Source organism: Mercurialis annua, linkage group LG2 (genome assembly GCF_937616625.2).
Source record: "Mercurialis annua linkage group LG2, ddMerAnnu1.2, whole genome shotgun sequence".
NCBI classification, from domain to species: Eukaryota; Viridiplantae; Streptophyta; class Magnoliopsida; order Malpighiales; family Euphorbiaceae; genus Mercurialis; species Mercurialis annua.
Genome location: NC_065571.1, coordinates 4540233 through 4561985, shown reverse-complemented (window position 1 = coordinate 4561985; position 21753 = coordinate 4540233). Strand labels below are relative to the sequence as shown.

Sequence of the window (21753 nt, the reverse complement as noted above, 5' to 3'; positions counted from 1 at the left end):
CATTTTTCTGGTAACGCCGATCTAATTTTCGTTCCTATTTCTGTAATTTGAATAGTTGACATAGGAGCAAATTATCATGAAGTCCCTCACATGTCATCATTCACTTTTTATTCCCTTTTATTTGAAAATCAAACGATATGGTCTCTCACTTTTGTTTTTGTTAATAGTTTAGTTTTAGCTTCCATTTTTAGTGTTAGTAAACAGAGTGAAAGGAATTAGAGGTAAATTAATGAAACATCTACACTCTTAAACTACAGTTTCCATTAGGGTTAATTCCATAAAAAAAATCACGATTTTTACACGAAATTTCATTTTTATCACGACCTTTAAAAGTTGCTATATAAAACCATGATTTTTCATTTTTTTTCAAATCTATCATTTTAGTGTATTTTTTTGACTAAATTCTTCATTAAACCATTAATTAAAGACCTAAATTATAAATCGACACCAAATATTATTATCTTTCGGCTAGGGTATGTAGGATTAGTAATTTTTTGTCAGAAAAAATACACCGAATTTTATTTTTATAATAGATTTAAAATAAAATGAAAGATCATGTTTTTAAATGTCAACTTTTAAAGGTTATGATTAAAATGAAATTTCGTGCAAAGATCGTGATTTTTTTATAAAATTAACCCTTTCTATTATTGCAATATATCTTATAATAGCATCTTTTTCCCTACACATAAAATACATTTTTAGTTAGTGGGCAGGACTGTTCCTGTTCATTATGAGGTGTATCCCAACTATGGATACTACCATAACTCCACAGTTCCACTAACACTCAAAATCAGTTTAAAAATGGCTCATTCTTATTTTTTCAGACATAAAATATGGAAATTTGTTTGCGCATGATTACAACTAGACAAAGATCAAAGTGGCTATGAAAAGCCTAAAGAAAAGGGTATGCGTAGGTTGGGGTTTACTGCGGTCGGTTCGATAATCAACCAAACTAAATTAACCAAAACTGAACCTTTTTAAGGTTAAACCATAGCCGAAATATACAAAAACCAAATTCTAATCAAACTAAAATAATTATTTAGTTCGATGAGCTATTACGGTTAACTGAATAACCAAATTTAATTTTATTAACATTAATTATTAATAATAAAAATATAGGATAATTAGTTAAGCTATGGATACGGAGAACCATTGCCATGTGAGCTCTTATTATGCTAATGATCCATAGGTAATGGAGTTACGAAGCTAAATTCAATTAATCTCATAACGATAATGCAGAGATATAAACAAAAATTATAGCAATAATTGAACTAATTAACTGAGACAGAATTGGATGACTGTTCTTGTACAAGATGATGTCTGTTTAGCTGTCATGGTTTGTTGGTTGGAACCTTTGGTCTAACTGGAACAGTGCAGTCTGGTCGAAGAAGAATGGTTTGGTGGAGTCAGTACGGAACGCTGCTGAGTTCAATTGTTAGCATGGCAAGGTACGAATGTGGGAAGAGCGGCCATGAGGTCTGTAGCTACCGGAAGGCGATCTGCGAATCAAGCAGCATATTCTTACATGGAATGCTTATCTCATGTTAGCTCACCAGGAGTGGTTTTCTCACTTTTCTGAATATCTTACAAATGTTCGGAGATCTTAATTGGGCATCGATCGTTAATAGGAGGATTAATTTAGATGTCATGGATGAGCTGGTGCTACTCTAATTTCTATAGAAGCATCGTTTTGTCCATCGTAAGTCGAATTCGATTGATCATTTGATTTGCTGTTATATGGCTGATCACCTTCTTTACCCCACAACAGCAAATATAATCCGAAGATTACGACGAAAGCTCCTATGATGCTGCACAACACACAAATCTTTGAAAAATTTAGTTCATGTATTTAACTTCATAATTCACTTATCTAATTCTATAATTACCTGCCCAGGTACAGTTTTTCGCCGAGAATAAAGTATGCAATAAGTGCAACTAATATCGTCGAAACCGGATTGAACACGGTAATAAAAACTGGTCCTTTTACTTCTGTGCACCACAGCTGAATGAAAACTACTGCACCAGACATCACCACTCCCTGCGATTTATAATTTAGCGTAAGGTACCGCGTTTTAAGAATTCGACAGCATAATAAACGGACTCTAACACCACTTACACCGTATACAATTGCCAACAAATCGACATTGAACCCCACTGTCCAAGCAGCTTTTCTATGTACTACAATTACCGTGAAGAAAGCTGACTGTGCCGCCCCAACCAAACTCATCCACGCAGTAAGCGATAGTTGAGCAGGATACCTTTTCAATGTCACTGCCTGAATATTCAAGCAAATAAGCAAAATAACTGCATATATATGCATTTTTTGGACCAATAAAAAGATTGAAATTCGAATTGAACCTGCATAATATACCAGACCGACCAAGTTATGCAGCTTGCAACAGCAAGAATCGAACCCTTTAGCCAGTTCTCGTGGTCGGTGGCAGAATTTGTTTGAATATGTATAGGAGCATGCGCAAAATGTTTCATTATAGGACCCTTATATAATGTCATAGTCGTTGCACCGGCTAACGAGACCAAAGTCCCGAGAAGTTTCGCGATTCCTCGAGGATTTCGAAGATTAAGACTCTCCAATCTATATACGTCAGAATAATATTGTTTTTAGATATGTCTGAAAGAATGGTATTTGTGTTAGGAAATTGTAGGTTGAGTTGTTGTAACCTGAGTGCAATTGCAATTACAAAAGTCACGGCAGCTACTGTGTTAAGTACTGATGCAACAAAAGTTGACGATGTGTATTTCAAGCTTGCAAAATACATGTTCAGTGTTAAACTCACCCTGTCATTGTTTAAAACAAACTGTTAGTAACTCTCCTGCATCTTCTTATCGGGTTAAAAAAAAATTACGTTACTTAACTATAAGCCTTTTATATAGTGGTTATCAATATTCAATTTGTTATATTTTGATAGCTGAACTTTTAGTTTCAATTACGTGCCAACGACAAAGTTGGCTAACCACTCGATTTCCAAGCTATAATTTCTAAAGTAACACTTCTTTGATGTAAAAATAACCGTTATATAAAAAATTTATAGTTTAGCAAGAAATTCAACACTTCTCTCACCCAAGGAGAGATAGAATGAATATCTCAACAAAAAGGGCTAATGTCAACTTTGGCCTCTTTTTTCTGCACACAAAAATAATGTCATTTTTATCTCATCAAATTCGAGTATCCATCAATGAAAAATGTATATATTATGTGACAAATTGAGTAGACCTAAAGCTCGACAATATACAAAATCGTAGAAATCACACTACCTTTCAAGAAAGTATGCAAAAGGAATTATCACGACACTAGCGACAACGTGTCGATAAGTTACGTAGACGTGAGGATTCATACCATGATTGAAGGAAGCTTCAGTGATGATGTAAAGAAATGTATAGCCAACCTGAGCAAGAAGCATCAGTAGATGTGGCCTAAACTTATTGCAAAGCTGCACAATATTGCACCAGCTCTTCATTGCCATGAATTAATTTTGTTGATCACTTCAATTCTTCTTCTTTGTGTTTAAACCTTTGTTCACACAAATGAAAGTATTATGAAGATAAATAAAATAATTAAATGGACCAATTGGGCAGATTAATTTTGATTCTTGTGACATGCTGATTTAGTATCATGTTCTTTATCAAAGTATTAAGTAACCAAACCAGTAAGCACATCTTGTGTGACTTTTACTACCTACCAAAATTCAAACTTTTTCAGCTTCTTAAAAATCTAACAAAAAAATTTAGTTCAATAATTTTATTCCAATTCTAATATGTTGGAAGCAATTCTAGCTCAGTCTCAAAAATTGTTTGATTGACACATGAAATAAAACATTAAGTATAGAATATATATGTTTAAAGTTATATACTTAAACACTATATAAGTTTATAGAAATACATTTTAGACTTCAAAAAGAGTTATTCTCTCTGTCACATAAGTATAGAATTTTTTTCAGAATCTTTTTAAATTGTATATGAATTTAGAGATATTATTAATGCTATATACTTTCTTTTATAAAGTTTTAAAAATAACTCCAACACTTCTTCTAATTAGTAAATTCTAATTGATTAGAATTAAGATATCCATTGAAACTGGCAATATTATCCAAATTGTTAGTATCCAAAAAAAAAATAAAAGTATTTTTGCCAAAAACTTAAATGAGAGCATTTAAAGTATAATAATTCAATAAAAAAAAGTATAATAAAAAATAAAAAAATTCAATATTGGGACAACTCAAATTGTTAATGCTCTTTCAAAAAAATAAAAAATTGTTAATGCTAATTTTATTACACTAGATTAAATTACTTTTTTTCTTCTCAAAACTAGATTAAAATTATTGAAGCTATAACTCCCTTTTGATTAAAGTAGCAGGAAGGAAGAGATTAACGTTTTGGGTTAACTAATGAAAGTATGAAACCCTCCCGAGATTAGGTCAAACTGACTAAGTCCCATGATATTTGAAAAATTAATTTATTTTAACATGACTTTTAATCAAAGTCAATGTCACCCCCTCCATTAATTAATTTTATTACTTGATTTTTTTAAAATAATGTGATTTTTATAATTAAAGTTTAATTTCATCCCTGAAATTATTTAGTTTTCATAAAAGTAAATAGATTAAAAAAATAAAAATAAATTAATTTTTTATAATGTTATTAATTATTTTGGATGAAAAGTGAATTTAATACAATAAGATCTTTTAACTAAGTCAGTAATTTTAAATTATAATATATATAAAGTATTTTAAAAAAAAGCCAGTAATTTCACAAATATAATTTTTTTTATCTTTTTAGAAAATTATTTTGCAAGTTTTATACTTATCACTTTTTTTGTTATCTATTAGATAATTTCCTATCATCATATAACAAAAACTCATCACTTATTTGCAAATTAAATCAACTTGGCAAGAATTTAAACTAAATACAATTAATTTCATAGAATTACATAAAATTTCAAAGGAGTTCCAATAAAATCAATACAAAACATAATTTCTTTAGAATTTAGTAAAAAATAAATTATACCAAACATACTCTAAATCTGAAAAATTCTAAAAAATATCAAAATGAGAATACTCTTTTTTTCTTGAAAGATTTAAATTCAGCCATCAAAATAAATTAAATACTTTGTATAATCTTATAAATCCTTACAATTTAGGCAGAACGGATGCGAATACAGATAAATGGGATACTTAGACACAGATACGTCAAAACAGAGTTATTTTAAAGTTTTTCGTGTTAAAATCAAAGTTTTGTGTTCCGAATGCCTAGTGTTCGACACATTACTGAAACGAAAAATATAGATCAAGTGAAGTGTTTGTGCTATCTAACTTACGATATATACTATAATGTGTTTGTATATATATATATATATATATACAAAAAAATAAAAAAATTGTTAGTCCTTATAGTGGGTTCAGCATGCTTACCTTAAAGTATGAAGATTTGGGAGAAAATGACTCAAATTTTAGTATTTATAGACCATTATCTCCACAGTTTAACACCCTTTTGGCAGCTTCTTAAAAGATTGAATATAAAAGGGGAAAAAAGAGAAGAAAGGAAAATAGAAACTACAAACCCATAATTTTTAGTTGTTAAATTAATGAGTGAAAAGAAGAGTTGCAAAATTAATGTATATTACTTGTATATTGAAGACTGTACATAGTTGATCCTCTTATCCAGGGTCAAATTGTACATGACTAAAGGCATAATTATAGCATAAATCAAGAGGTTGTTTTGAAGTGATAACAGTAATTAAATTAGTCAACAATTATAAATTAGCTAAAAAAATTGGTTCACGTGTTTGATGAAAATGAAAGTGGTACCATTTGGTGACTATCTTTAAAGGAAAAATCTGGCGTATCAAACAAAATTTAAGATAATTTTTTTAAAAAAAATCTCCAAACAACCAGTAAAGTTAAATTTATGAAGAGCAAGAAGATCCTATTTCCAAGCAATAATCTGATGTTGAGATTTTCTTTAATTTTAGTTCTTTTTATTCATTATTGAATTGTTTAGTTTAATTTTGTATCAAACACTTTATTTTGATTTTTATAATATTTGACAGCAAGAAATCTAATTTATCGACCCCAGCTTTTTACTTAAAAATTTGTTGATCAAATATCTTTAAAAGGGTATTAAGGTGTGTCATTTTGTATAATTATCATTTGTCATCTTCTCAAATTAAGTTTAATATCGACGCTTTAATTTAAATATTGCTTTCTTTCTTAATTAGTCAATTTCAAAACGTATCATCCATTTTCTCTATCTATGAATTGTTCCTTTTCTGATTTGGGTGGACATTTTTGCAATAGTCTTTTTTCTTCGTAATTTTCAGCATTCTTTTATAATACATATCCTTTTTTAATGAAACTAAAAGTTTTATATATTAAAATCGAACCGACAATCTTTGTACTGTTCATTATCAAACTATTAAAGTATCAAATTTTTCTTTATTTAATTATGTAGACAACACTTAAATAATGTTTGAATCACTTACATATTCACACTTTTTGAGAAATAAAAAATAAAACAAACAACTTATATTGAACTCCTTAGGTAGTTAGCTTCTCAACCATTATACTTACCAGAAGATTAACTTTGTAAAAAGTACTTTAAAATGAACCAAGTAAACACCAAATAATGGAGTGAAACCCTCACCCTTCTAATTTTGCTATTATTTTTGTTAATTTGTCACTTTTCCATCTATGTTTAATTTATATAGAGATGGGTTTCTACTAATCATTTATTTTAGTCAATTTATTTTGCCAATTTAAGATCTTGCAGCCTCATTTTTTTTTTTTGATAGAAAGGAGAATGGCCAAAGTCAAAGGAATACTAAAGAGATCTACACATGCGGGGTAGTGAAACTCGAGCATTATTTTCCGAGACTAAGCTAGAAATACTAGCAGGTATAGTGTAGAAAACTTTGAGGGCTACTTCCTCACAAAGGCCATGGTCGGCCATTCTGTCAGCACACTGATTGCCATCTTTGTGAATATGCTGAATAATAACACGCCAATTTTGTTTCAGAAGACTTTTAATTTTTGCAGCCTCATCTGTGTGGAAGTGTAATTTTTTTTATTATTCTGGAACTCGGACTAGGACGGTCTACATACATATTTAATTTGTCACATAATTATTAAATTATATTTTATTTAAAATTAACTCATTTTAATATTATATATTAATACAAGAATATAAAAAATCAAATTCATTTTCATTCCACATTATTTGAAAAAATACATTCTCATCTCATTCCTATCATTCCCATTATTATTTTCATATTCATTCTCAACATTCCTACCAGTTTACATCAACTCACTAGTACTGTATACCAAGTCATCACAATCTTAGAAGGATCTAATTTGAGTAATACTTTACATAAGATTTCACCACAACAGATTAGCAACTTACTCTACACTCTTAAGTTACAATTTATATAATAACAAATAACAGAGATTTATTTTGCCCCACACACAAAAGTTCAAATAAAATCAACCTCGTGGCTTATAAAACCACTTTCAAACTTAGCATTTTAGCTTATTTTATCCTTTCAAATGAAGTAACAGAAAAGATTGGAGCATTACATACAAAATCGAGCTGAGGTAATAGAAATTTATCAGACAATTTCGAGCTCAAGTGCCAAGAGCCAAAAAAGAAGTTTGAATGTGTTTTTTTTAAGTCACGAACTTGAATTTATTTGATGTTTTGTGTCAAATTCAAGGTGCAAAATGACCCTCTATTAAATATCTTATAATAGCGTCTTTTGCCTAAACATAAATTTAAATTTAAATTTTAGTTAGTGGGCAGGTGTGGTATCTTCTCATTATGAGGTGTATCTCAATTATGGATACCAGAACTCCACAGTTCCACTTACATAACACTAAACATCAGTTTAAAATGGCACATTGTCATCTTTTCAACCATAAAATATGGAATTCCATAAAAAAAACCATAAAATATGGAAAGACAGTTTCCACATGATTCCAACTAGACACAGATAGCTTTAAGAAAAGGGTAATGCATAGATAAGGGTGTGCATCGGTCGGTTCAGTTACCGAGCCAAACTAAATTAACCAAAACCAAATTTCTTTTAGTTTTTTTTTTAACCAAACCGTAACCAGGTAATGTAGAAACCGAGTTGTAATCAAACCACAAAAATTATTTGTTTCATTAATCGGCTATTTTAGTTAACCGGATAACCAATTTTTATTTACATTAATTATTAATAAAAGAAAATGAAATAAATTTTGGTGTTAATTTCTCAACACATAAATTTAGGGGATAAATGGAAACTTGAGTCCTATAGAAACTTACAAGTATATCTTAATTACTCTAAATTACAAAAATAACATAATATATATAATTAGATTAATTCGGCCATTCGTCTATTTCAGTAATTTCAGACCGAAAATTGAACCAAATGAGATCGAATTACCAAATGCCTTAGATATCTTAACTGAACCAAATTAATCGAAAATCAAATCAAACACAAATTTTGGCTTGGTTCGGTCAATAAACTCAGTTATACCGGAATACTGTGCATAAATGATGGTTTCGCTTTATCTTATTTTATTTTTAGATAGCAGGTTCAGTAATGATAGAGAGCTATTGATTTAAGCAATACAATATTTGGCAAAGACAAATCATAAATATGAACTTCTTGGTCGGCTGTTGGTGCAAACAAACAAAAGCATTCACTATCCCTTGTAATCATATGCTTGGATTAATATATGCAAAAACAAGCAACGTATTGCTAATTCATGGTGGGACAGAAAATAGAGTTAGCTGTTATAATCAGATGCATATGATGTGATAATGTGATGAGTACAAGAGATTATCATCGACCCGGAAAAATTTGTCTTTCGTTTTGTTTCACCGACTCATCTTTAGCTCTCTTGGCAGAAGAGAGAAAGAATAATAAAGTAAAAAAATACAGTTTGGGTATGGTTTTGCTATTCTTCTTGTTTTTCTTTTCTATTCACACTGTGGAATGACAAAAATTTCTATAATGAATGATAGATGACATTTTAAGTGTTTTCATTAATGAATACAAGAAACTAGTTGCTAACCTGCAGCCAGTATCCATAGCATAATTAGAGATGACATGGCAATGGCTATCCAGCTCAAAAAGGCCAATCCAACCGACATTTGGTACTTTTGGCATTCGCTCAAATAGTTACAATGTCCAACATCATGAAATAAGAGCACAGTGATTCCTGCCGAGGCAGATGCTGCTGCAAGAGACAATGTCGCTGTTACCTGTTGTAAAACATCTGTTAAAATGACAAAACGGTATGAAGATACAGCTATTATAATGAAATTACAGAACAAAAACCGTTGAAGGATTTCTAAAGGCTGACCCAATCACCAACTACGAAAAGGCTGACCAAGATGGAGTTGTGGAGAGCTTTCTTTCGAACCAAGGAATAAGCGTCTAGTAATGCAAGGCCAAAGCTCCATATGACTTGTAAACCCATTGAAGCTATCAAGTAGCTACAAAAAGAATTTGGCTAGTTATAGTATGAGTTGCAAAATTAAACACAAGTTAACTGGTTTGTGTATAACTGGCAATACAGTAAGTATTCTTGCAGTACTGAATCAATTATTTTACAGAAATATAGCCTATTTTTACAAAATTCTTGCTAAGATGCTGATAAGGGCAGTGAGATTAACAGAGTACATAATATGATATGCAGTTTTATGGTCAAACTTTATCGCTACTGAGAGGCCATAGCTAAAATATCATCGAAAAATTAGTAGGACATGATTTCAAAAACACTTTGTGGGAAATAAGAAGGCATTACCAACAATTAGCAAGTTTTCTGTCAGTAGTACTACGAACTATGAAGTATTCGATGCCTTACAGATAAGATGGCACAAAATCAAAAGTCAACAGCTAAGTTTATAGCACAAGACGATGGCAACTAGAAAAGGAGATGAAGGTACTTCCATATCTCATTAATTAAAAGTCAAGTAAATCTATCAAAGTGTCTACTAAGAGACAACTATAAAACATACAGTCACAAACACACTCCTTTTCAAGAATTCAACTCAAACAAAAATGTGACTGCATAGAGCAGATATTTACTACTGTAGACACTTGTGTAATTAGGCCTATTTAAGCCCAGTCAGTTAAGTTTCTCGCATCACGCAGTCTGATGATTATATCTGATTCGCACCTTCTTCAAGTTGAAACAGTCTACCCCATGCTAGATTGCTAATAAACATTCATAATCAATTTACTTTCAGCTACATCAGTCATGCATATGAGAAGAAATTGGCTGCCAATCAATCAATTCGGAGCAAGACAAACAATCAGAAAATAGTAGATAAATGATGCTATTCAACAATCAATGCAGCTTCTCAATGTTATAAGCAACTTCGACTTCGTAGTTTTAACATATCATCTCATTTTTGTGGACTTTGTGTCTATAAAACGCATATTTAAATAAGTATTATACTTCAACATAAGCTAATTGCAAAGCTTTGACTTCATCAATTAAGCACATCAAAGCACAAAATTATGCAGCTTAAATCATTAAAAAATAATTACCAGAAAGCAGTGAAATTGAAGAAGGTGGAGGTGGTAGCCATTGCAGTGATAGAACCAGCTGCAAAAATACACTGAGAAATTCTCAAAACAAGGGCAGTCAAAGTTCCTGGGGTTCCAGCAAAATCCTTCATTTTCTCCACCAAAACCCCAACAAATTATCAACTTTGTAATTGAAATTGATCAATCAAACCTACCCATCTCCCAAAAATCATCCAAAACAACAACCCATAAAAACCAAAGACCGTTCAAGTGAAAAGAACCGGTCTTTAAGATACCCAGAAGCAGAAATTGAACAATTAAGGAAAAAATTTATTCTGGGTAAGTCTAAATTTGTGTGCAGAAGCAACTAAGAAGATTGTGAAATTAAAAAAAAAAAGAATTGTAAGAGATTATTACAAATGGGGACAGGTAAAGCGAAGTGTTGTCTTGAGACTTTGAGTAATAAGTTTAAATTAAATAAAACGATAATGATTTTATAAAACAGCGGTACGCAATTTACTGGTATTAATATTATTTAACACAGATTGTATTACTCCTCAATTTTTTGGTTAAATACTTTAATACCCGTTTTAATGTCTACCACATGTGTGTGTAACGGTGTAAAGATTAAAATTATTACGGGTATCAGGTTGTAATATTTGTAGATGGAATAAATTCGTTATAAAATTAAGAAATATAGGGCTAGAGAGAATTATGAATGGTTCTAGATTTTAGTCTTTGAAGAAATGGCAAAAATAGTTATTTAATGAAATAGCCCAAACTAGCAAAAACTATTAACGATGGTCAAACTAGAAAATAAAGAAAGAAAATGATGGAATTTTAAAATGGATATGTTGGAGTGAAATGGACGGACTGTCCATGCACATAAAATAAACTATTTTCAAAATGGTTAAAGAATAAAAACATAATTTTCATAATTTAGTTGAGCAATTTAAATTGAAATTGTCACGGCTGCAATTGTGATCTTAGTAAAGTGCATTATGAGTCTAATGCACGATCAACTAGATCTAGTTCAATTGCTTAAAAAAATGTTGTGATTTTTTTTTTATAATTAAAAACGGATGAGAATTTGTGGGAGGAATTGAACTCACGAACTTAACAGTTTCTGTATGGTGGTTGTACCATTTGAACTATTTCTCGTTAGTGGATGACGTGATACTTGATTGACAGTTTGCAATTTTTTGAGTTTATTTTATTATCAATAGAACTTTAATATTTTTCATTCCTGTATATAAAGAGGTATGTAATAATTGATTAATTATTTGTCTATTAAAATATTCACATTTAAGCTACATACTTGAGATTGCAATGCAATACTTAGTGTTGCAGTAAAATCCTCTATTTATTCCAAAATAAAACATGTGGAAGGGAATGGATTCATTTTTCATAAACATCAATGGAAAATAACCAAAGGTCATCGTAGTCTTTAAATTTCAACTAAAAACAATAATTTTTAATTTTACATCATTATTATGATAATACTCTATTTTTAGGTAATTTAACCCCAATTTGGGTCATCGCAGTCTCTGAATGCGTTGAATTTATTTGCAGGTTAATTGTCAAAAAAATAGGAAGTATATATCGTAGTTATTAAATAGTTAAGTGTGAGTTAGTTCATAGGAAAGTTTAGAAATGATGACGAAATTGGCAAAGGCAACAAAATGTGGTAGGTAATCTTAATTTGTCCATGGATGATGGCTCCCTCTATCTTTTATTACACATCAAACAAGGTTTAAGTCCTTTCTCTTTACGCATCTTCTTCTTCAGGTTACCATCATCAAAGCATTAGGTAATCGTCGGATTATATTAATGTTTAAAATTCACAAGATTACTCTCCTTTAAATTATCAACCAACTTATTTGATGTATTTGGTCTGAAATAATGTTCAAAATTGAGTTATTGGAATCGGTATTGTTCTTGATTTTATATTCTAATAGAAGTAATTTCATCCATTCGTGTAAATAAGATATTTCTTGAAAAAAGTTTTGATTTTTGCATGAAACCAGTGTTTTAAAATCCGAACCGGACGACGTCAAGTGTCTGATACATTTCCAAAGGGACACGCTGATTGAATGAAGTGTCTTTGGTACCTAGACGGCTAGACCATAAGCCAATATGTTCAATTTTTCCGAAAATACAATAAAATACAATTTCACATTTTGGAATAAAAAAAAAGCTGCAAAAGTCAAAAGCTATAAAACCATAAAAGTGTTAGATTCTTTATTTATTTAGTTAGAATGTTCTCCATTTATTAATTTTTATTTAACTGTTTGAACCGTGAACCGGTGATCACACCGGTTCGGCCACCTCGGTTCAACTTTTAATACATTGCATGAAGCAACAAACACACTCCTCCCGTACTCATTTTTATTAGTATCATTGTTATTTCTTACTAGTTGCCAGATTTCAGATCCTATAATCTTCAGGACTAGGCTTCTCATGGATAGGTTTTGTAAAGAAGTTAGCAACATATTCGCTAACCGCAACTTCTTTATACTTGGCTGGATTTTCTTCGGATATCAACTCTTTGATTGGACCATACAGCCTTGCCGGAGGAGCCACACGTCCTGCAAAAAATCCTATCACTGAAATTCTTGGGGCTCTGCTAGGAACTACTCTGTGCATATTGCTCTTGAACTTGTCATTTGATACAATCTGATTCACAATGTCAAGTAAATCATGTCTAAAGTAGTCAATGTTATATTAGTGGTGAGCATGGCACCGTTAAAACTGATTAACGGAACCGAAACAAATTAGTCAAACAAATTGTTTTTTGATAATCCGTTCAGTTTTCGATTACAAAAAATTTAATTAAATAATTTGGTTGGGATAAATAGAAAACTGAAATAACTGCAACGACCTAATGATGAAACTGTCATTTGATGAATAATGAAACTGCTGGTTTGATTAATGAAAATTTCGTTTTTTGATCGAACCCAACCGATTTATTTTGATTCAGGCTTAAAATAATTTTGATAAATTTGGTTTGGTTACAAAACTTTAAAAAACTGATCAGTTATAAATTTTGGGTAGACCGAATGGACCGTTGCTCATCTCTAGTTACATAGATAACGTAAAATATCAATTTCCACGTAAGAAAATAGGTTTTAAGTAATGCACCTGAAGAAGGTCACCAATGTTTACCACTAAGCTCCCTGGAATAGGATGAACGTGGACCCATTGATTATCGTGTAGAACTTGAAGACCGCCGGTCTCGTCTTCGACAAGCACGGTGAGGAATGTGTTATCAGTATGCTGAGTTACTCCCATGGCTAGTTCTGGTTCAGGGCATACTGGATAATAGTGGCATACAAGTGTACGCCCTTTGTTACATTCTATAGATTTCAGGTGGTCGGGTTTCAGACCGAGAGCTTCTGATAGCAATTCCAAAAGAGTGTCTCCAATTTTCCTGATTTCATCTATGAACTCCACAGTTTCGTCTCTACAATATTTTGGAAACAAATCAAGTAATGAAAATTAGTGTTACTTAGACAATTAAATTCATCGGATTAGTAATGTATACCTGCATATTGCAGGCAATTCGTTTGGATCAATATGGTCTGATCTCAGCATGGAAACAGACAGAGTGTCTCTCCAATCAGCTCTTTCCGAATGAAACAAATCATGGTTACTATTAAATCTCACTCTTATGCTTGTGTCGCGAGAATATAGTTTTTTCTTCACATTAATATCCTGTTCATTAAATTTTCTAACAGCATTTATCATATCATTTAGTACGCGTAAGGGTATTCCATGATTTATCACATGAAAAAATCCCCACTCCTCGGATGCACTGCGGACCTCATCGACAATCTTCTGGTGTCGATCGGTCAACAGGCCATCCAAATCAACCACTGGAAGTCCAATGTGGGTCCGAGGATGTCGAAGTTCCTCAGCTAGTTCCTCTGTAGATCGAACGAACATCTTTGGAATATTTACGACACCAGCATCTACTAGTCCCTGCACACCCAAATTTGTTTCATCGAAAGCCTTGATCTCTTTACTACGATCATAAAGAGATTCGATTGTACTGCCGTCTATGATTTCCATCTCCTTCTCGCTATATACTGAAACGGAATAAATATTATATTATCGAGCTTCTTCTAATTGGATTTGAATCTGCCTTCCCTCAACAAAGACTAATTTATAGGGAAAAAATGCTAAATTTACAAGTTATTATGTTTTTTCCTTTTTGTTTTCTAGTCTTGCATTCAATTCTTTATTTTGCTGTCTTTTTAGTTATGTTTCCAAAGTTCAGATGCTGACAATGAAACAAATAGTATAATGAATCAATACAAAATATGAAATACAAGTTAGCATTGATTCACTACCAAGATGAACAAAAAACTGAAATTTTCGGGTCGACCTCATGGTAAGTACAAAAAGGCAAAATAATGATTCTCTTTATCGAATGTGTCTGAATTTAGTATATCAGGCCGCCCTAAAAATTGAATCTCAACAATGTACATAGCTCCTCAACTAAAGTTAAGTGATAATTACATTCTACTTGTCCTTATTTGTTATAGGAATGCTCAATGCCAAATTTTCTTGTTTAGAAGTTTGCAGCATTTAATTCGGTTTTAGGATCTTGAAAGGAGATACCAGTTTGATTTTAGATACTAAAATAGCCTGAGAAAGATCCTTAAATTATTTAGAACATATGTCCGGAAGGATTTTGCATATTCGAATCATAGAAAATAATTAATGGATAGCTAAGGGTTTTAAGACATGGCTGACTCCTAATAAATGTAAAAGATAATAACTTTCAACTCCTGAGGTTGGACGTATTACACTAGTCAGTCCTCGACGTTTTAAAAATATATTAAAACGTCCCTCATAAAAAAATGGTGCTTTGATGAAATCAATAACATGTCAAATACAGTTTACCCACCATTTATGAACAATTATACTCTGCATCAATGATCCTCAGCAGAATACGTTGATCACTTGATCGTATGGTGGAAACCAACATACAAATTATCAGTTAGGCATGGTATATAATATAGCAATCAGTGTCACTAATTGCTATATACCATGCCAAACTCATAATTCGTTCTCATCGATCCATTCATTTTATGAACCAACATTATTAATTTAAACATCATATGAGAACCAAAAATTGAAGCCATTCTAACCTTATATTCCTATGGCTTTCGTCGCAGCTTGAAATGTGTAAGGGAAGAATTCCCATATAGTCCTTTTAAATCGACATAAGCAACGAAGTCTTTCACAGTTCCATAGTACACAGGGGGATTGTACTACATCATTATTTCTTTTCAAATTCGATAAGAAATGGATATTCATATTTGGTCTAGTTCTAATGTTGATGTAATTCAACAAGTTTCAGGTAAAATTGCCAACTTTTTTTAAAACTAATACTACTATTATTGTGAAAAGATCAACTAAACCAAAAAAAAATAAAAAATTTAAGTAAAATTTGAACAATTTGTTATCTATCCTCCATAAAAGTAAATGAATTTACAAGAGCAAAACAAATTCATCAAATCGTACTAATTAGCTAAGATAATTAAGAATCAATTAATTACCTGCCAACATCTTCTCCAGCACTCTCTACACCGCCTCACTGCGCCTTCCCACCATGTGATCGCCGGCGGCTAGTTCCTCAGGTGGGCGAATGAAAATTTGGGGAACTTTGTGACGCCTGAAAACGTTGGGCACCGGGTTTTGACTCGTCGACGGATTTGAGTTCTTGGCAACGGTTATTGAAATTCCGGCGAAGGAATCTCCGGCCACCTCCATTTTATATCACTTAAAATTTACTGATCTTACTGTAAATATTTGGACTTTGGACTTTGGGACAGCAGTAGATAGGATAGGACATAAGTTTTTAGGGGTGAGAAAAAATGGAACCAAATTATATAACGAAGCAAACCAAACCGAATTGAAATTGAGATTGAATTAGTTAAAAGTTAAAATAGTTTAAGTTGGTTTAAAATTTATAAAGATTAACTAAATTGAACCAAAATTTTGTTCACCAAATCAAAGTAACCGTATAATAAACTAGTGAAATTTGATTTTGATTTGATTTTTATAGAGTTTGGTTTTAGTTATTTATAAATCAAACCGAATCATACTGACCTCTAATCAGTTTTATAAATAGCTAATTAGTCTAATATCCTTTATATATGACATAATTTACGATTTTATTCTTTTTATTTAAAAAATAAACGATATGATCTTTTATTTTTATTTTAGATAATATTTTAGTTTTTCTGCTAATTTTTCTGTTAATTAAATTAAAACAAATTATTTAAAAATAAATAAATTTTAGTCTATTTTTCAAACTAATTTTTGATATAAATATAAATAAAAAATACTGTATTTTATGATAGCTGATGAATTAATAATTCTAATTAATACACTGTTTCATTTTTATTGATGTTTAATTTTCTCTATTTTTCTTGCTTTCTAAAATTTAAACAATGTTAGATATCAGAAGTATATTTAAAAAAGAATAATAAATTGAAAATATTAAAAAATAAATTAAATTCAATAAGTCACAAACTTACAGAAACATAATGTTTATTTATATTTATATTAAAAATAAATTTAAGTGCTAAACTAATCTAATTCTATGAATTAAGTAATTTAACTTAATTAGTTGACTAACATATAAAATAAATAAAATACTAAAATACTAATATTAGTATTAATATTAATAAAAATAAAAAAAATTATATCATCTAATTTTTTTTTTAAAAAAGAGACCAAACAATAAATTATGATAAATGTTAAAAAAAATATTGTATTTTACCTTTCACCTACTACATTTAAAAATAATAATTTAACTCCCATATTTTAGCAATTGCCAGCCAAAAAGCATTTTTAGGTAACCAAATAATGCTATTTTGATAGTTTTATAATGAATGGAAAAAAAACCATATAGAAATGTCCAAAAAAAAAAAACTAAATTACTATTGATGTTATTGTCAAAAAAAATTACTATTGATGCAACAATAAATAAATCTGATGGAATTGGTTCGATGAACATGATCCCCATCAATTCACCACGTGCTTTTTTTTCGTTGTTTTGCAAAGCGCTTTTTAACATTTTTATCCTTTGATGCTAAAAGTTCGTAGTCTTTTTTTAGAGTCTTTATTGACCAAATGTACGGAGTTGTCATTAACTATTGTCGAAAGTGATGCAAAACATATCATAAACGACGCATCAGAGATACCTATGTTATTTTATTGGCAGAATGCATAATTGAATGACTCATAAAACGGTCACAATATTCTTATATGTCAAGTCTTGTGGCTGAAGCAAGACACTGAATTTGGAGAAGTACATGAGATTTATTTTGAGAGTTTGAAATAGTGAAGTCCAGAGTTACCATCAAGCCCTTTTGTGTAAATTTTGGAAACATATTCTCGTACAGTTGTTTCTCTATATAATGGAGGATTATCTTCCGACAGCAGTTGCTTGATCGGCCCAAACTTTCTAGAACAAGAAGATGAACTCCCTTCTTCCATATGACTTCTGATGAAACTTGCAATTGAAATTCTTGGTCCAACTTCTTTTGATATTACTCTGTGATACACGCTTTTGAATTTGTCATTGCTGATTAACTGTTCCCAGACATCAAAAACTTACATTAGCTCAAATTAAGACATAAGGTAATTGTAAAAACTTGTGTTAAATATTTATGCGGTTATCAAATTATATATTTTTTATAAAGGTCTAATGTCGATCTCTTATCCACTTTTCAATCCTATCCTGACGTTGAAAATCGGTTAATTTTACCTGTAATAAATCTCCCAAATTGACGACTAAACCTCCAGAAATAGGAGTAACATCGAACCATTGATCTTGATGAAGGACTTGAAGGCCACCCAATAGATCTTGTAATACAATTGTGAGGAAGCCACTGTCAGTATGCTTGGTGGCACCCCACGTCAGCTCTGGTTCAGGACACGCTGGATAGTAGTGACCAATCATATAAAGCCCCTCTGCGCAGCCCATTTCTTTCAGATGGTTCGCACTCAGTCCGAGTGCCTCCGATAGCAACTCGAATAATGTTAACGCTAAGCTCATTACTTTCTTAGAGTAATCTATCGTGATATCTCTGTAATTAAGAGAAATATGTGTAGCAAAATAAGTTAATTTAAGGAGTTTTTTATTAATTTTAACCAATTTTTTAAATTTTTGTAAATTGCAATATAATTTTTAAAATTATTTAATTATAATAAAATTTCTCTAGTTAAATAAATTAAATATTGTTCTATTCGATCCCAAGTAATACAAATAACGACTAATTGAATAGAAAATAAACACAAAAAACAGAAAATATTTAATTTTTTTTGCAATTGTCCAACTATATTACTTTTATTTTGGGTAATTCATCATTTGTTTTTAAAACAATAGAAATTTACCTATTCTATTGGGGTATATATATTTGACTGAACCGAACCGAATTTTTGGTGCACCAAACCGAAAAAACCATAAATCAAACTATAAAATTTAGTTTTTATTTATATAGGGGTGGTTTGGTTTGTATTTGGCATTTTGCACTCTAAACCAAACCGCACTAAAGCAAACTGAACTGTGCATATTCTAATCTATATATACATTTGTAATCACCAATTATTAATAACAACATTATTATTTTATTCCATAATCTTCCTTCTCTAATTTATCATATTACCCTATCCTATTAAAATATGTCAAATTTTATTTAGGGGCCGTTTAGTTCAAGGTTGAAAATGGGAATCGGAATGAGAAGGAATGAGAATGGCAATGATTGTTTTTATTTTTTGTTTGGTTTAAAATTAGTGTAGGAATGAGAATGGATAAAGTTTAATAAAAAAATTATTTATTATTTATTAAAAATATTTTTTTTATTTTTTTAAATATTTTTGTATATAAAAAATAAAATTATTTAAAAAAAAATTCGAAAAAATTAAAAAAATTATTTTCGAAATTTTTTAAAAAAAAATTAAAAAAGTTTTTTTATTATTTTAAGTATATTTTTTAAAATAAATATTTAAAAATAATTTTTTTAATAATTATATATTTATTATTTATTATTAAAATATTTTATAAAATTTTGATTCTCATTTCTAAAAGTACATTCTCATAAGGTAAGGGGGGAATGAGTGATTCCCATTGAGGGGGTAATCACATTCCCAATCCCTAGTACAATTTAACAAAACAAACACAAATAATGGGAATTATTCCCATGTCCATTCTCATTCTCTTTTTTTATGGCGAACCAAACGGCCCTTATATGTTAATCTATCCGTCAAGTAACATATTGATAATTTGTTTGCAGCATAGATTTTTTTCCCCCAATGTTTGCAGCATAGATAAACTTTGATCTAAGTTGATTTAAGAACCTTATTATTTTTTTCAAAATAAATATTGGATTATCAAAATTTAATAAATAAATGCCGGTATCCGTTATATAAAAATGCTATAGTCGGTTAATCGTAAAAATATTTAACTGATCAAAAGGCGGTTGCTCAAGGGGAATCACATGAGTAAAGTCAAACCAAACTAATTTAATCGGACAAACTTAGCTACTATAACTTTGGGTAATTGATCCTAAAAATCACTGAACTTTCGAATTTTTTTATTTCAGTCACTAAACTATTTTTTTTCATTTTGATCACTGAACTTTCATTTTTTTTCATTTTAATATTTTCCGGCCAAAAATGCTTAGGTGGCAGCCGAAATTAATTTTTTTTAACCTGAAAACTTGCCATATATGCATTGTTTGATTTAAAAAGTCATTTTCAAAGTGAAATTATGTATGTGTGATAAATTTTCAAAGTAAAACTTGTAAAATCCGGTTGTCACATGTCAATTTCCGGCTGCCAGCTAAGCATTTTTGGCCTGAAATACCAAAATGAAAAAAAATGAAAGTTGAGTGATCAAAATGAAAAAAAAATAGTTTAGTGACTGAAATGAAAAAACTTAAAAGTTCAATGATGGTCAGAATCAATTACCCCTATAATTTCAATAAATTTCTTAGAACCAGACTATAACTAATAGTATAATTCTATAATTCATAATAATCATTATGCTTTTTTATATATGTAATGAGAATTGAAATTTAAGTATACATACCTACAAACTTCAGGCAAATCAGCAGGATTTGGTGGATTAGGAGCCATTAAACAATACAAAGAATCTCTCCAGTTAGCTGCCTTAGCTTGATAAAAATCAAAATTAGTATTATAAATCACCTTCTTACTCTCATCTCGCGTAAAGAAACGTTTCTTCACCTCAGTTTCTTGTTCATGAAATCTACGTACCCCATCTATCATTTCATTCAAAGCAGTTTCAGAAATTCCATGGTTGATCAACTGAAAAAACCCCCATTTTTCACAAGCTTCTCTAACTTTATCTACAGCTTCTCCGCGTAGCCTTCGATCTTTTTCTATGTCCTGCAAATCTATGACCGGTATGCAGTTCTTATCGTTGGCTGCAGATTGTGGATTGTGGATCTTCTCGTGGATAAAGATTCTTGGAATTTTTGCAACTCGGGCGTCGACGAGACCTTTTACGCCAGTTTTGGTGTCGTCGAACGCCTTTAATTCAGTTCTCCTGTCGTAACTCGAGTTTGTTTTGATGTCAGCTTCAAAATTTTGTGATTCTGCAGACATATTTAAAATGTGTACTGTTTTGGAGAAGAAAGTATAGTGTTGTAGTTGATGAACTTTTTTACACCTTGATTTATTTATAGCATTATGCCACTATTCAATGTGTAGATGACATGAGTGAATGTCTTCAACTTTTTGCAGCTATGATTTATTTAAATCATACAATAAGATAGTGGGTAAGTAAAGGAAACGTTTTATTCCTTTTTTATTTATTTAACTAAAGTTAGGCATTCATTGAAAAAATAGGTAAAATATTTTTTCAGATCCATAACTTTGATTATTTTATTAAATATATCTCTAATATATAAATTGACTGACCAAAATATTTTTATTATATTTTAAAATTATATTTGATAAATGGCCGAAATTATGGATTTAAAACATCATTTTGCGTAAGAAATGATTAGTAGGAAAAAGAAAAAGAAAAAGAAACATTAACATAAAGGAAATTTTACCACCACTTTATTTTTGGTGCACTTTGTTCATTTTGCTAATGGATGAAAGCAATAATATTCGTCCAAGCGGTCCAACAGTTACAGATAAACAAAGTAATATTTACTTTATTAAAAATA

At 30.4% G+C, this 21753-nt stretch overlaps 3 protein-coding genes across 3 annotated transcripts; all 3 read right to left on the bottom strand.

The window, feature by feature from the left end:
* Positions 1 to 1070: 1070 nt before the first annotated feature.
* On the bottom strand, positions 1071 to 5615 carry LOC126667099 (WAT1-related protein At4g08300-like). The gene is made up of 8 exons (XM_050360065.2): positions 5427 to 5615; positions 3274 to 3529; positions 3080 to 3142; positions 2680 to 2796; positions 2359 to 2593; positions 2117 to 2275; positions 1887 to 2038; positions 1071 to 1808 (listed from the first exon to the last, which is right to left on the bottom strand). Exons 2-8 carry the CDS (start codon positions 3480 to 3482, stop codon positions 1646 to 1648), a joined length of 1098 nt encoding a protein of 365 aa, XP_050216022.1. The 5' UTR covers positions 3483 to 3529; positions 5427 to 5615; the 3' UTR covers positions 1071 to 1645.
* A 3221-nt stretch (positions 5616 to 8836) lies between these two features.
* On the bottom strand, positions 8837 to 11006 carry LOC126666989 (CASP-like protein 5B3). The gene is made up of 3 exons (XM_050359928.2): positions 10556 to 11006; positions 9363 to 9495; positions 8837 to 9261 (listed from the first exon to the last, which is right to left on the bottom strand). The coding sequence occupies exons 1-3, from the start codon at positions 10684 to 10686 to the stop codon at positions 9067 to 9069; spliced, it is 459 nt and encodes a 152-aa protein (XP_050215885.1). The 5' UTR covers positions 10687 to 11006; the 3' UTR covers positions 8837 to 9066.
* A 1744-nt stretch (positions 11007 to 12750) lies between these two features.
* LOC126667424 (1-aminocyclopropane-1-carboxylate oxidase homolog 11-like) lies at positions 12751 to 21288 on the bottom strand. Its single transcript, XM_050360395.2, has 6 exons — positions 20646 to 21288; positions 18321 to 18642; positions 17883 to 18145; positions 14079 to 14429; positions 13676 to 13997; positions 12751 to 13210 (listed from the first exon to the last, which is right to left on the bottom strand). Exons 1-6 carry the CDS (start codon positions 21182 to 21184, stop codon positions 12962 to 12964), a joined length of 2046 nt encoding a protein of 681 aa, XP_050216352.1. The 5' UTR covers positions 21185 to 21288; the 3' UTR covers positions 12751 to 12961.
* Positions 21289 to 21753: the final 465 nt, after the last annotated feature.